This window comes from Drosophila willistoni, assembly GCF_018902025.1.
Source record: "Drosophila willistoni isolate 14030-0811.24 chromosome 2L unlocalized genomic scaffold, UCI_dwil_1.1 Seg139, whole genome shotgun sequence".
Taxonomy (NCBI): Eukaryota; Metazoa; Arthropoda; class Insecta; order Diptera; family Drosophilidae; genus Drosophila; species Drosophila willistoni.
The window spans coordinates 3,116,667-3,130,395 of record NW_025814046.1 but is presented as its reverse complement, the minus strand read 5'-3'; the positions used below and the strand labels follow the sequence as shown (position 1 = coordinate 3,130,395).

The following is a 13,729-nucleotide window of genomic DNA, read 5'->3' as shown; positions in this document are numbered from 1 at the left end:
TTATTGGCACACTGAAAAGTTATCGATACACCGATTGCCAACAACAACAGCTCAGCTCTGTCAACTTCAGTAGATTGCCCAACCCTGCTCTGGCGCAAATGCTGGGAAAAAAAAGAGTTAATAATTATAAATATAAAGTGCAGTTTTTAGTCATTTTAATTGAATGTGGTGCGAGGCAATGGTCGAGAACATGTTGAGTTCACCACACACGTGCACATTTTGTGTGGGAAAATTCAGTTAATAAAACTAACTAACAGACAACACTGACAAAAACACACTCACATACACAGATACAGAAGCACAGGTCTCTCATGTGTATATGTATATGTATACACACATGGCGTTTGCGTAGGAGGTAGCAAAATAACAATAACAGCAAAGTCAGTAGAAGAGAAGGAGCAGCAAAAGAAACAGCAGCAGCAGCAGTAGCAAAACAAAGCCCAAGTCTTACCATATGTTCGATGCGTCAGTGCATCAAAGTGGCCAAATCGGATCCAGTGCCAATGTCAATGCTATAGTGACTCCACCCAACCACCACAAAATCTCATACCAATTTTATTTATCTCAGAGATAGGTGTCAAGTTTAGGCAAAAACTGGAGACTAAATCATTTTTCCATTTCAAAGTAGTCGCAATAGCACCAACTCTAAATTCAAGTGGCGGGAGTTAAAGGAGACATTTGTGGTGCTGGGCTGGGCCGGGGGTGGTAGTAAAGTGTGTGCGTGCGAGCGAGCGAGAGAGAGAGAGAGTGAAAAAATAAATATTGAAACGCCCGCACTATGGGCAATTGCCTGAAATGCTTCCAATCTTCTGCCGAACCAACGTTGCCAACAACCTCAGCGTCTCCAAATTCAGCAGTGAACAATATTCACAGCCAAAACCACAGTCTGGACAATTGCTACGAAACCGTGGTCGGACATCATCATCATCTTCATCATAATAATCATCAACAACATCCCAATGCCAACGAGCGTTGTGCCCGTGGTAAGTTACCCTAACAGAAAGGGAGAGGCGGAGGAATTCCCTTATGCCTAATATATTAATTGAAATTATTTCATAGAAACGGATGAACTGCTCTCTAGCCGAACTCCACTCAAGCCAGCAAAAGCAAATAATTGTGATACTAAGCGTAATAGTTTTAAGTCTCTAGGTTTGCTTAATGGAAGTGCACCAACCATGAGCGACATCATCACAACTGGTAAGTGTCATCTATAGAGATCAAAGGGTGGGTAATCCAACCCTTTAAGGCAAACTTTGTTACATATAATATCAAGAGTTTCTGAGTCATTACTTTTCCGCATTGATAAGATTTAGATTGTGGTAATTCTAGCTCGATTTATTTAATATATTTCATCATATTTTATATCTCATAAATAATTGTCTTATCAATAATTTCATTTGCTGCCGTTTTTTGTTTTTGTATTAACAGCAGTTAAGGAATCATTGGAGGTGTCACATCAGACGCTGAATAAACTTTTCGAAATCTATAAGGATCCAGATGATGATGAACTGATACTAACCGATGGCATTGAACGTTTGTGCAATGATCTTAACTATCAGCCGGATGACTTTGCAATACTCGTCCTAGCCTGGTGCCTGGATGCCTCACAAATGTACCGTTTCACAAAAACGGAATTCATTGATGGCCTGCACAAGATGCGGGCGGATAACATAGCCAACATACGTTTACGATTAGAGCAAACAATTGAGATGCTCAAAGTAGATGCGGAGATGTTTAAGCAATTATATCGGTTCACCTTTCGGTTGGTATTCCATAATCCATATTTTGTTATATACTTATTAATATTTCGAAATATTGTTTATTTTAGCTTTGGCCTGGAGCCGGATCAGCGGGTTTTGCCGCTGGAAATGGCCATTGATTTATGGAAACTTGTGTTCACTGTACAAACACCTGATCTCTTTACCAACTGGATAAACTTCCTGGAAAAACATCCGAATATACGCCGCATACCGAAGGATACATGGAACATGTACCTCAATTTTACGGAACAATGTGATATAGAAAATTATGACGATACGGAAGCGTGGCCCAGTCTTTTCGATGATTTTGTCGATTATGAGAAGACACGTGCGCTGGAATTAACGCTATCCGGTATTCATCATCATCATGAACAACATCAGCAACAGCAGCAGCAGCAGAACCATCACCATCAATACCATCACGATGATGACAATAACAATGATGATCCACTGATGCAGAGTCATGTCAAGGATGGTTTGGCTGGCGGCGATTTGCGTCATCATGTGTCGTAGTATTCGCTTTCAATGCGTCAATAGAAATTATATATACAAAAATTGTAAATTTTTTCAAAAAGGAAAAAGAGTTTAATATTCATTCATTTGCTTGCTATATACCATAACTCTAAACACCCACACCCATTCCCCTACCCAACACCAATCCACTCCAGCAGTGATGCGGTGCTGGCGCTGCTCCAAAACTCTCATTGCGACCAGCAAACATAAAATTAAACATTAAGCTTGCAATCATTTTTTACAAGGACTCACAACCACACACACTCACACACACACACACACACACACACACACAACTTAGCAGACGCATTTCGTATAATAATTAAAGACTTATTCGGAAAAAAGCTCAATCAATATGTGTATATATATAACGAACGGAGTTATAATTATATTAGCAATTAAACAATGATTGTATTATTTTAGAAAAACAAAAGAACCCAGAATTGCATCATTTTATGGCACCTTAACTATTTCAAAATGCATATAAATTACATACTTAATTATAAGTAGTGGATGTGAATTAAATAAAAGAAAATAATTCAACTGAAATTCTAAACAAACTGACAGTTAACGTAAATTCAAATTTCGAATTCTAAGGCAACAAAAAAAAAAACAACAAAAATAGATAACGCATATTTTTGCGTTAATTGTTCTCTTAAGTTTTGCTTATGATAATTGCAATTACTTCAAATTTTAAATAGAACCTACAAATATTACAAAATATATTTGAAATTTCTTTTCAAATAACTTGATTGAAATATGTTATTTCTCTTCTTTTTTTATAATATTGAATTCTTTTTAATCTTCCATTATCCATAATAACAAAAAAAAAACACGTTTTTGTTTATTATAAAAAATACAAAAATGAGAATAATAAGCCTGCTAAATCGAATGTTTGATGTAAGCAAAATAAATTTCAAACAATTTTTTATTCAAGCAAGGGGGTTAGAGATGGGAGAAAAACCTACACTGGCTAATATAAGTATTTTGTCGAAATCTTCCGTTTTTAAAACCATTAAAAGGTTTATTTACTAATAATACCAATAATAAGATATTATGCTGAATTCTAATTCTATTTGAAAAGTTTTATTTTAAAGCTCCTTTTTAACATAATTTTTATCGAATTTTAAAGGAGTAATATTACTCACTATGGAAGCTCAACCCAACTTATAAATTCCCTTTACTTATGCCTTCATTCATTGATATGTAACAAATTAATAAACTATTCACAAATTCCAGCTTTAATTTAACATTAAGCTCAGCAATACTGAATGATAAAGTCCTACAGTTTCAAAATAGCTGATATTTTGTCCAATTGTCCAATTATTTACCGTTATATGCATTCAGTATAAAACAGTTTTGCCGACTAGTGTAGATGAAAAAAGCTATCGATTGTCATCAAACACACAAAAACTATCGATATTATCAATAAGTCTGTTTTCCCATCTCTAAACTCTGGGCCATAATACATTAAGTTTTGCTGATAATTTTCTAAAACTAAATTGCTTTGGTTCTCCTATCTCCAAGTAATTGGTAAGCACCCAGAATGGGTCAGCATTATTTGTTATTTGGATAACATGCTTCTAGATCTTTTGTAGCCGACGCTGATAAATGAAATCCAACTGAATTTGACGTTGACATTGAAAAGTAAACGCAATGCCAACAACTGGCGCAGCTTAAAGTTAAGTGTAGTTGTTGTTGTTGCTGCTGCTATTATTATTGTTGGTGGTGTAGGTGGGCGGAAATCGGAAGGACGACGATAAATTAAACGACAGGATGCCCTGCGAGAGCTGTGGCGTGGAATTCACAGTATTTCGTCGCAAGCGTGCTTGCTTCGATTGTAGGTAAGTAATTTTAAGGGAATTCCATGAATTTTTAGATTCTTCGCACTTTGTATTAATCATTTTTCTGTCGTTGTTTGTAGACGCTATTATTGTGGTAACTGTATAGCAGCCAGACGATGTCAGCGATGTGCAATATTTGCCCAAAGGCCACTCCTACGTACAGACCTATTGAAGCTGAAACCCAAGGATCTAATATTTTATTTGCAATCTAAGCACATTTCCACTGAAGGCTGTTTGGGTGAGTCATCAACACATTATAGTCATCATTCTAGTCGATTCTATGCTGATAGAGTTATATTATGACGTTGCAGAAAAAGAGGAACTGGTGGGCCTGGTTCTGGCGCATGTGGCTCAAGTGGATAGGAGTGGCGGTGCCGCATCGGCAAATAATCCCCAGAGTCCTGGTCGTGGACAACATAATCCCATTGACAGCCTGAAACAATCGTGCCAAAATTTCTTTACTAATCTAAGTGACAACATAAGCGAATCGCTTGCTTCATTCGATGCCAAGTCAAATGCAAAGCCTCCAGAGAATCCTGGACCAGGAGGCCCCGGTGGCCAGCCATCACATATATTCGAACAGCCCCGTGTGTCCACACGGGAGATTCCAACGTATGCCAGTTCGGTGAATGATTCCCAAAGATGGGCCCAACAACAGCAACCACAACAGCAGCACCAGCAGCAGCCAGTCTCTGTTCATGTCAGTGCCAATGGGAGCAGCAGCCAAAGTAGTAATAGTAATACTACAGCCACATCCACTCAGGAAGCAGCAGAGCCAGCAGCAAGAGCGGTATCCAATGCAAGCCAACCTGAAGAAGATGATTGTGAATGCTCGGATGATGAAATTATAGCCACATTCAGTTCACTAAAAACCGATCCCAAGCCAACGCCGCCAGCAACGCAATCGAGTTCAAATGGTCTGGTACCAGATCCGAGTCCTGGCTACTCCAAGCAGGGATCAACAAGCTCCAAAGTGGATGCCTGCGGAGCTGACATGTCTTCACAGTCCAGTTTTGAGGAACTTGGAGCAATTGGCGGCATATCCGATGAGAGTAAGGCTGCCACAGACACAAATAGCTCACATTTGGATCAATGGCAAGTGGTGGAACAATCCATACCCCAAGAGACGCCAACACCCAGTGCCACCGAGGAGATTCTTGAGGTGACCATGCGTCAGCGGGGTACTGAAGAGGGCGAATCCACGCCCAGTCTGAATATAGAACAGCGAACTGTGAATCCGCCAATGGCACCGCAACGTTCCAAGAAGGTAACACGACGGCGCTCAGATGGGTATTTAAATCGTCGACATCATTCCAGTGATGATGAATCCCCCGTGGCTGTCAGTGGCGCCCCGGCCCTCAGTTTGGGACTGTCCACACTTAGTGAACAACCCGAGCCGAGTGGCGGCCACACCCATCGTCAGTCATGCCAACGTTGTGGGAAAAATAAAACCAACATACGCCGACATGTCGAACGTATGCGTCGTCATCTGGAGAATTCCCAAATGTCCGAGGAGGACATTAAGCAGGAATTACAAGAATTCCTCACGTACCTTGAACAGCGTACCAAATCGGTGGATGGCTCTGAATCGGGTAGTCATGCTGTCTCTCCCTCGAGTGGTGAAATGGCCGCTGGCGGTAGATCCTCTGGCATGCCCATTACCCCAACGATAGAGTTCTCACCCACACAAGATGATCACGATACCCATTGGGACGATGATGAGGGCATACATGTGTATGCGGCGCCCTCAGATTTTGAGCCGGCGGCCTGCATTGATCAGCGGTTTGTCAATCTGGAAGATTTTGAAGATTTGTAAGTTACCCAAAATTTTAAATGAGATGATCATTAATATCTCCCATCATCATTTGCCCTACAGAAAAGACTTGGAGAACTTAACGGTGAAACAATTGAAGGAGGTCCTGATGTTGCATCGTGTTGACTATAAAGGTTGCTGTGAGAAACAAGAGCTGCTGGATCGTGTCGTCAGACTCTGGAAGACTATGCGTTCGACTCCAGGTAAGCATCAATCTTAGTTGAGTTAATGTTGAGTCATAAACAAACCACCAAGCAAGTCATCTATAATAAAACCAAGGATCATATTACTATCAAAGCAAAAGCTGCTGCAAATGAAAATTTCCAAAAAAAAATATTTTAGCTTGCAAAAATGTTTTATATGTCGTCATATTTCAATGAATCGAATTGGAAGGAATTTGTTTGCTTTAACTTGAGCTGCACCCTTAGATTGTTTAGATAAGATTAGATTATGGTTTGCAATTTCAAGACATTGATATCTTATTTATTTATTTTCTTGCAGCTGTGGAGAAACTGCCTACGGATGAGCTTTGCAAAATCTGCATGGATGCCCCCATTGAGTGTGTATTCCTGGAGTGCGGTCATATGGCTACATGCACCAGTTGTGGCAAAGTTTTGAACGAGTGCCCCATTTGCAGACAATATATTGTACGAGTTGTTAGATTCTTTAGAGCATAATCGGCTAGCGAATGCTCGACTTTTATTTTCTGTTGTTTTTGTAAAGCAATTTAATAAGTGGTATGTTGTGGACTGGGACAACTAATTTACGCCCAATCAATATCCGGTGTATGTGTACAATAGAGTTAGAATAGAAACGATAATGGGCTCAGCAAGAATCAAATAAGAAATAACAAAACAAAAACAAATATTAGCATCGTTATTGTTTCTCCCCTTTATATATATATATGTATATAAATATATATATATACGTTGTGTAACTTCTATAAACGTAGACATTTAAGAAAGGTAACTGAAGAAAACAAAGTACTATGTTTTATTATTTGATTTGATTTTACCTATCGTATAATGCAAAAAAGCTTTCAAAGTGTATTTATTATAATTATAATTTTTATCTAATAATACAATTGAAATTGTGAAATAGTTTTGCTATTTATTATTATTTTCTCTTCTTGTTGTTTGTATGACAAATGATTAAAACCAAAACAAAACCGAGTGGTAATCTAAATGACTTAACATTCCTATAAAAGATCCCAAAAAAAAAGGATGCAATAATAAATATCAATTAATAGTTAAACAAAAAAAAAGAAGAAAAACAAACGTCTAGATGCGCATTTAAAAATAAAGATTTTAAAAATTCAAATTCTTTCCGTTAATAAACTCTGTTACCAAACACTGCTCAGCTACACTGCAAAAAAAAAATGCTATTATTTAAGTAAATCTTTTTAAAAAATTAAAAATATATTTCCGTAAAATTTCTCATAAAGTGAAATAAGTTAAGGGTAAATATTTAATTTGCAAAACTTGGTTTGGAGTTGTTCTTTAAAACTGTTAAAGTTTAAGTGAAAAAAATAATAATTGTGTCCTTATATTACTTTTTTTTATGAAACTTCTGTTTTTTTTATATGTATACATACCTACATAAATGGTTTTCCGAAACCCCAATAATTTGTTTCCTGCTGAATTTAATAATTTATAACAATGGATCAATTAGTTGTCCATTTAAAAATCATTTTGTAAAAAAAAAACACTTTTCCAGAATCAAAAATCTTTTTCTTTAATCTAATAAATGTTCCCTGGCGATTTAGATAATGTTTTGGTATTTAATTTTTAGGTCTAATAGCTTTAATTAATTTTTAAGTGTGAAGAAAATTATGAAAATTCTCTAAAATTGTAGGCAAAATCGCAGGTTCTTTACATAATCTATCAAAATTGAGAATGAGAAATCTTTTAATAATTATAAACTTTAGTAATATTATGTGTTGGTATCTTTAATGATGGAAGAGAATTGATAAAATTATAATTTGCAGTCCCTGTATAAACTCTTCGATTTAAAAAATTTGAAGAAATAATAAAAAAGTTTCCACTATGTATTGTTATTATTAAGGACAAATTTTATGTTTACTATTATTATACAAAAGATTTTTAGCTATTAGGACTTTCGACCCATACTTATTTTGTTTTGTAAAAGATTCCTCATTACTTCATTACTGGGTTATATTTCATTACTTTGTCTTCTGATATTTACGTATTATTTTTAAAAAATATTGCTGAATGAAAAGAAGTTGTTAAATTTCACAAGTTAGAGCCCTAGACTTTAAAGTGTATTAACTTAATTTTTACTGTAATTGTAGGCCTTAATATAAAAACTAATTAACCCCATAAGCCTCGTGAGTTTTTAATCTGTCTGTCATAAAATTTAACAATTAATGAAAACTAATAGTTTTTTGAACATTTTGAAACTTTTTAACCTAAATTAATTGACCAAATGATTTAAAAAATGTTCAATATTAATGACTTTTAAAGGAATCGAGGCACTTTGAAGTCTTAGAGGGTTAAAAACATTTAAGAATATCACCTCAGGCCCAAAATTGTTGCTACTATTTAAAAACATTTATGAAACCCAGAAATATTATTAAGAAATAACTTAGTCTATGTAGAATGATTGCTGCTTTGTGATTTTGTTGTCACATTCACCTTATCTCATACCAAGACTTGTCTAGACTCTAGTCTTTTTGTCTATTCCAGGCCATAAATTCAGGATGTAATTGTTATAAAGTGTTTAATCAGTAGTAGATTTGTTTTATAATTTATAATAGTTGTATATATATAGATAATCTAACAGTAATGACAAGAACTGATGACTAGAGAAATGCATAAAGAGCAGGTTGGCTGGGAGATAGAGAGAGAGAGTAGAGAAGATGGATTGCATCTCTCTAATTTCAACTTCTGTGCATGCTTAGATCCAATGGCGTTTCCCCATCCATATGCATATAGTAGTCCTCACTTTGTAGATAATAGCTGGATGTGAATTCCGTAGTTGGTTTATGTTTTAACGAATAATCGCTGGGCACATCGGGACTAGATTGTGTGGCATCCATGTACGATGATGATGAGGATTCAACGCTCAGTGCTGGGGGCAAGAGGCAGGTGTAGGTGGCTTCGCTAGCCTCCAGTGGTGACGGAGAGGTGACTATGGCCTGATGATTGGGCAAAGACAAGGGTTGACTGGCAATCAATTGAATACTATGCTTAAATGTCTTCACATGTTTGCGCAATGATGAGGGATCTGTATAACGTTTTTGGCAGCCAATTACTTTGCACATATAAGGTTTCTAAAATAGAAAAAAACGACAATTAGGATCGACAATTTTGTAGGGGAGAATGATTCGTTCTTACCTCCATGGAGTGGGTGCGAGTGTGTTTGAAGCGATCAGATGAATTGGAGTAGGCCTTTTGGCAGCCCTCAAAATTGCATTTATAGGGCTTTTCACCCGAATGCGATCTTATGTGAATTTTGAGGTTTTCCGCCCGTGAGAATGATTTCTCACATAGATGACACCGATGTGGCTTCTCCTTGGTATGGGTACGAGTGTGTACTAGCATCTTGTAGCGGGCATTGAATCCCCGTTCGCTACGCTGGCAACCTTGCCAGCGGCAATAGTAGAGACCATCACTGAGCGAGGCTATGGCATGCCTCTGGGTGACATGTTGAGCCAGCGCCTCAAGTGTCTCAAAGATTCGTCCACATTCCAGCCAATTGCATATGAAATCACTGCATTCACTGCTGCTGCTATTGCTATTGCTATCCTCCTCCGGACTGATGCTTATGCTGGGACTCTGCACCTTCATAATGACCGATTGTGTGCGTAGATTCGCTGTGGGTGAGTTACCATCGAAGAGAACCGGACGTGGCGGTGTTATTGGTGGTGTGGGAAATCTAATGTGCTGCATCTGCTGGTGTTGTTGCTGCTGCTGCTGTTGCTGCTCCGTTAGCCAGCTGCTTTCCGTATAGGGTGTTATATATGGCGGTGTATTATATGGTGTGTAGTAGCCCACCGGTGGCTCGTAGCTGTTGAAGATTGACATTGACTTTTGTACTACAATATCCATGTTTAAAGAGAGATTGTGTGTGTGTGGGAGGGAGACTTGAAGAAGTCGTAGTGTGTTCACTGCGGTGCGTTTGCTAAACGAATGAGCTGTTTGCCTGCAGACATTCGTGTAATATTTGAAACTTGATTCGCGATAAGAGACCGACTCCTTATCAGCTCGAAGGCTGCAGACAGGCAGCAGGGGCAGAGTGTGGCAGGCAGGGAGGGTAGGCAACCGAAATCGGAACCAAAACACTGCCAGTCAGGGCAGGGCAGGTGCGTGGAGAAACTGGAACTGGGACAAAAGCACACACTACGTGAGTGAAACATTGCTGGATAGATGGTGGAGGCGGCAAAATACATATACCGACGGGGTCAAGGGGAACCTCAAGAGCCGGGTGGGGGGGTCCAAGGGGAAGGGGAGTTAACTGATTGCTCTGCTATCAGCAAGTGGAAAACCAACGTCGGGTCTGGGGTATATTGTGTGTACATGTGTGTGGCCAATGATCAGACCGCAGTTCTTGGGGGGGCACATCGTTATCGCCAAACGCTTTCGTCTCCTCTAACCGTGTACTTCGTACCGTCTACCACCCAACCACCCGCCGTCACCTGGCCAATGGGTACGCTGTGTTAGCTCAGGTATCACAGTCCCGTGTTACGTGTGTGTGTATACTCGACGTATACTCTGTGCCATACCAAACTATGACGCTCAATGAATGTCTTAAGGCCCAATGCGCTATACTTTGCTGGGTGCTATCTCATTTTTTTTTTCCTTCCTTATCAGAGAGACTGTCTGGCCCACGTCCGATAGTAAGTGAATCACCTTACTCCAAAGGCCATAATTTACGCTTCTTTACTCGACTCCAAGTGGGGTCTTCAAAGTTATATAAAAAATGCATCAAATGACAATCGGACAATCGCGAAATCACTATAACCAGGTGTAATCACTTGGCTCCCTATTGGGTTCCAAAGTGCGCAAAATACTTTAGCTAAGGCAATCACAATTTATAAATAGATAGAACTATACACATTTATATACATATATATACATTGTAAACTACGTAGAATTTTTTATATTTAAAGGGTACAACTTAACCTTAAAGTACAGTTGCGTTTGATCTTTCTTAGTTTGTTAGAAGTACAGTCGCGTCCCATTTCTTTTTTTATTTTCAGATCATCTGTCTGCGGCCTTGATTTGTGTTTTGTTTTCGTTAATGAAGGACTCCAACCTCAACAATTAAATGCTTGACACATGCGTGTGATCACATAACATCATTATTAAATGAATAAATAAATGACTTGGGGGAATTATAATTGGAATATCTCATTTGAAATGGTCGAAATTTGATTTTTGCTGGGTGGCGGAACAAAACAAAAATCCAGATTTTCTGATGAACTTTGTATGGCGCGAGTGGTTTCCATTTGATAAGCTCAGGCTCAGCTAGGCTCCTCCTCTCACTCTCTCGTCCTCTCTTGGACATTTCCCAAGTCCATGAAAAAAAGCTGATACTACTGGTGATTTCATAGAATATTCGCCAATCTTTTGAAAGAAACGTGTGTACGCCAAAATTTAATAAGTCTATATATATATAACCTATAACAACAATTCTCGAAAAACATTTGAAAATACAACAATTTCAACTAGAATCCAGTTAAAACTGCTTTTTGGCATTTCAAGATGATACTTTAATATATTGTGTATATATATAATAATATTCGAAAACCACTGATAACAGACGACCGGGGTCTGAATGGCTGGCAAAAGGTGCAGAGTGCCCGATGAAAGCGGGAGCCAGGCAGCCAGTCAGCCAGCCGGCTGGTCGTTCTTTCGATCGGTTGTATAGATAAGCCCCCCATAATGGGAACGAAACCGAAATGAAAATACCAAGATTGAGATTGAGGGCGTGTGCTGGCGCTGCCGCTGCTGCTCCATTCAAGTCGGGGTTTATCATCCAAAAACAAAAAAAAAAAACCAACCAGAGCCGCACTCGAAGGAGAGAAAGTCCAAGTCTTGGCGGCTCTTTGTGGTTATCATATTGTAGTCGCGACATTTGTCGGAACCCACTGCGAGTATTATTGATATGGACAGACTGCAGAGTCCAATAGCAATGGCTAATTGCTTTGTCAACCAACGTTCAGACGTTCAAAGTCCAGCAACAGCTGTGATGACTCCAAATAAAAACTAACTACTAACTTTCATCAACTCTCTCTCTCTCCCTAGGCCATGCAATCTAGGCATGAATTGCTTCACACAGGGTTTCCATCGATGTTCTATCGAGATATATGTATATTATATATTTTTGGTAGGTCTTATCACAATAGCAACAACATTACCAGACTGTCTGATATGGCTCGTATATAAAAGTAACAAATTATACAAAATGAATGAAACCAACAACAACTACGACAAACCATTCCAGACATTCGTGGGAGCCCATAGGGAAAAAGACTCTATTTTTGTATACCCGTGCAACAACATTGTTGTTAATAATTTCTATTTTTTTTTTCTATTTTTTCGTAAACGTTATGCTATTTTTTGTTACCGCCGCCCGTTCTGATATGGCTCTGACAATATCTCGTCTAGACTGTAAGGTATTATGAGAGGCATATTTTTGTTGCGGCTTTGAAGTTTTGACGGAAAAGTTTCAATAACACAAACACATTCTCCAGACCATACAAAATATTAAGAAAGACGATGAAACCATTACGTGGGGGGTTTTTTTTATTATTAAGTCACATGAATTGGCATTTCTCTTTGAGGGGGGCCCCATATCTGTCTTATGATTTTTAGGAAAGCGTGTGCTTATCTCCAGACATTTTTCTAATACATATGTATTAAAAATAGATTTAAATTTTTAAAGTCATGCTCGAAATAAGAAGACGGAAATTAACTTTAATTCAAGTTAAAAGTCCATAAAATTGAGGACAATTTCTATGTCTGTTTTTTGTCAAATGAAACAAAGCTGTTTTTCAAAATGATTGAACATTAATTTTATTGATTTTAGTCTTTAACCAAACATCTTTCTGCAATACTAAAAAAAGTAAACAATTAAGCAATTGGCAAGTGAATTTCTTTTTGGCAAATTGAGAATATTTCATTAAATTCAGATTCACTCACATAAAGAATAGACGACTAGAAAAATTTCGTTGAAATTCAAACATGTTTTGGGAGCGTTAATTTTGGAAACGCCCATCTGAATAAACATTTTTTGTTGGAAATTTCTCAAACTATTCAAATGGGAACAACATTATAGATACATATTTCAATTACTTTCTGGTACTCAACTCATTCAAATAGAATAACAAGTATTTTTCGAGAATTTTGGGTATCCAACCTTTTCATTTTTTAAAACAGCTTTCGTTTGGCAATTACTGAAAATTTTACAAGAAGTCAATCTGATTTAAAAAGAATCATCATTCATAATCATTTCTACATTCATTCCATAAGAAAGTAGACTGTGATAACAATCTTTTGAAAATCATTTGCATTATAATGTAAATTGAAAGAAATTTATCAATAAAGTTTTGATTTTTTCAGCACCATTTTAATTATGAACTGAAAACTATATAGTTTAGACTAGATATCAATTGTAAAAAGATTCTTCAGATAAGGTTAAATTTTTTGTATACGTTAAGGGTTTTCAATTAATTTTAATTCGATATAAGTCTGTAATATACTACTATACTCTACTATGTACATATGAATAAGCCATTTGATTGAGGCAAATAAGTCTTGCATATAGAAAAGTTT

General features: G+C 37.5%; 3 protein-coding genes across 5 annotated transcripts; 2 read left to right on the top strand and 1 right to left on the bottom strand.

Moving 5' to 3' along the window:
* The first annotated feature begins 80 nt into the window (after positions 1-80).
* Positions 81-2,623, top strand: LOC6638187 (DCN1-like protein 3). 2 transcript variants are annotated; one of them, XM_023176195.2, is made up of 4 exons: positions 81-983; positions 1,060-1,197; positions 1,432-1,762; positions 1,829-2,623. In XM_023176195.2, exons 1-4 carry the CDS (start codon positions 779-781, stop codon positions 2,271-2,273), a joined length of 1,119 nt encoding a protein of 372 aa, XP_023031963.1. In that variant the 5' UTR covers positions 81-778; the 3' UTR covers positions 2,274-2,623. The 2 variants fall into 2 exon arrangements, with proteins under 2 accessions (XP_023031963.1, XP_002061356.1); XM_002061320.4 differs by having other exon boundaries at positions 82-983; positions 1,429-1,762.
* A 1,088-nt stretch (positions 2,624-3,711) lies between these two features.
* LOC6638188 lies at positions 3,712-7,102 on the top strand. 2 transcript variants are annotated; one of them, XM_002061321.4, is made up of 6 exons: positions 3,712-3,806; positions 3,872-4,117; positions 4,198-4,355; positions 4,429-5,929; positions 5,994-6,133; positions 6,432-7,102. In XM_002061321.4, exons 2-6 carry the CDS (start codon positions 4,050-4,052, stop codon positions 6,605-6,607), a joined length of 2,043 nt encoding a protein of 680 aa, XP_002061357.1. In that variant the 5' UTR covers positions 3,712-3,806; positions 3,872-4,049; the 3' UTR covers positions 6,608-7,102. The 2 variants fall into 2 exon arrangements, with proteins under 2 accessions (XP_002061357.1, XP_046865460.1); XM_047009504.1 differs by having other exon boundaries at positions 3,861-4,117.
* A 1,550-nt stretch (positions 7,103-8,652) lies between these two features.
* On the bottom strand, positions 8,653-10,067 carry LOC6638189 (zinc finger protein GLIS2 homolog). Its single transcript, XM_002061322.4, has 2 exons — positions 9,287-10,067; positions 8,653-9,222 (listed from the first exon to the last, which is right to left on the bottom strand). Exons 1-2 carry the CDS (start codon positions 9,998-10,000, stop codon positions 8,830-8,832), a joined length of 1,107 nt encoding a protein of 368 aa, XP_002061358.1. The 5' UTR covers positions 10,001-10,067; the 3' UTR covers positions 8,653-8,829.
* Between the last annotated feature and the right edge of the window lie 3,662 nt (positions 10,068-13,729).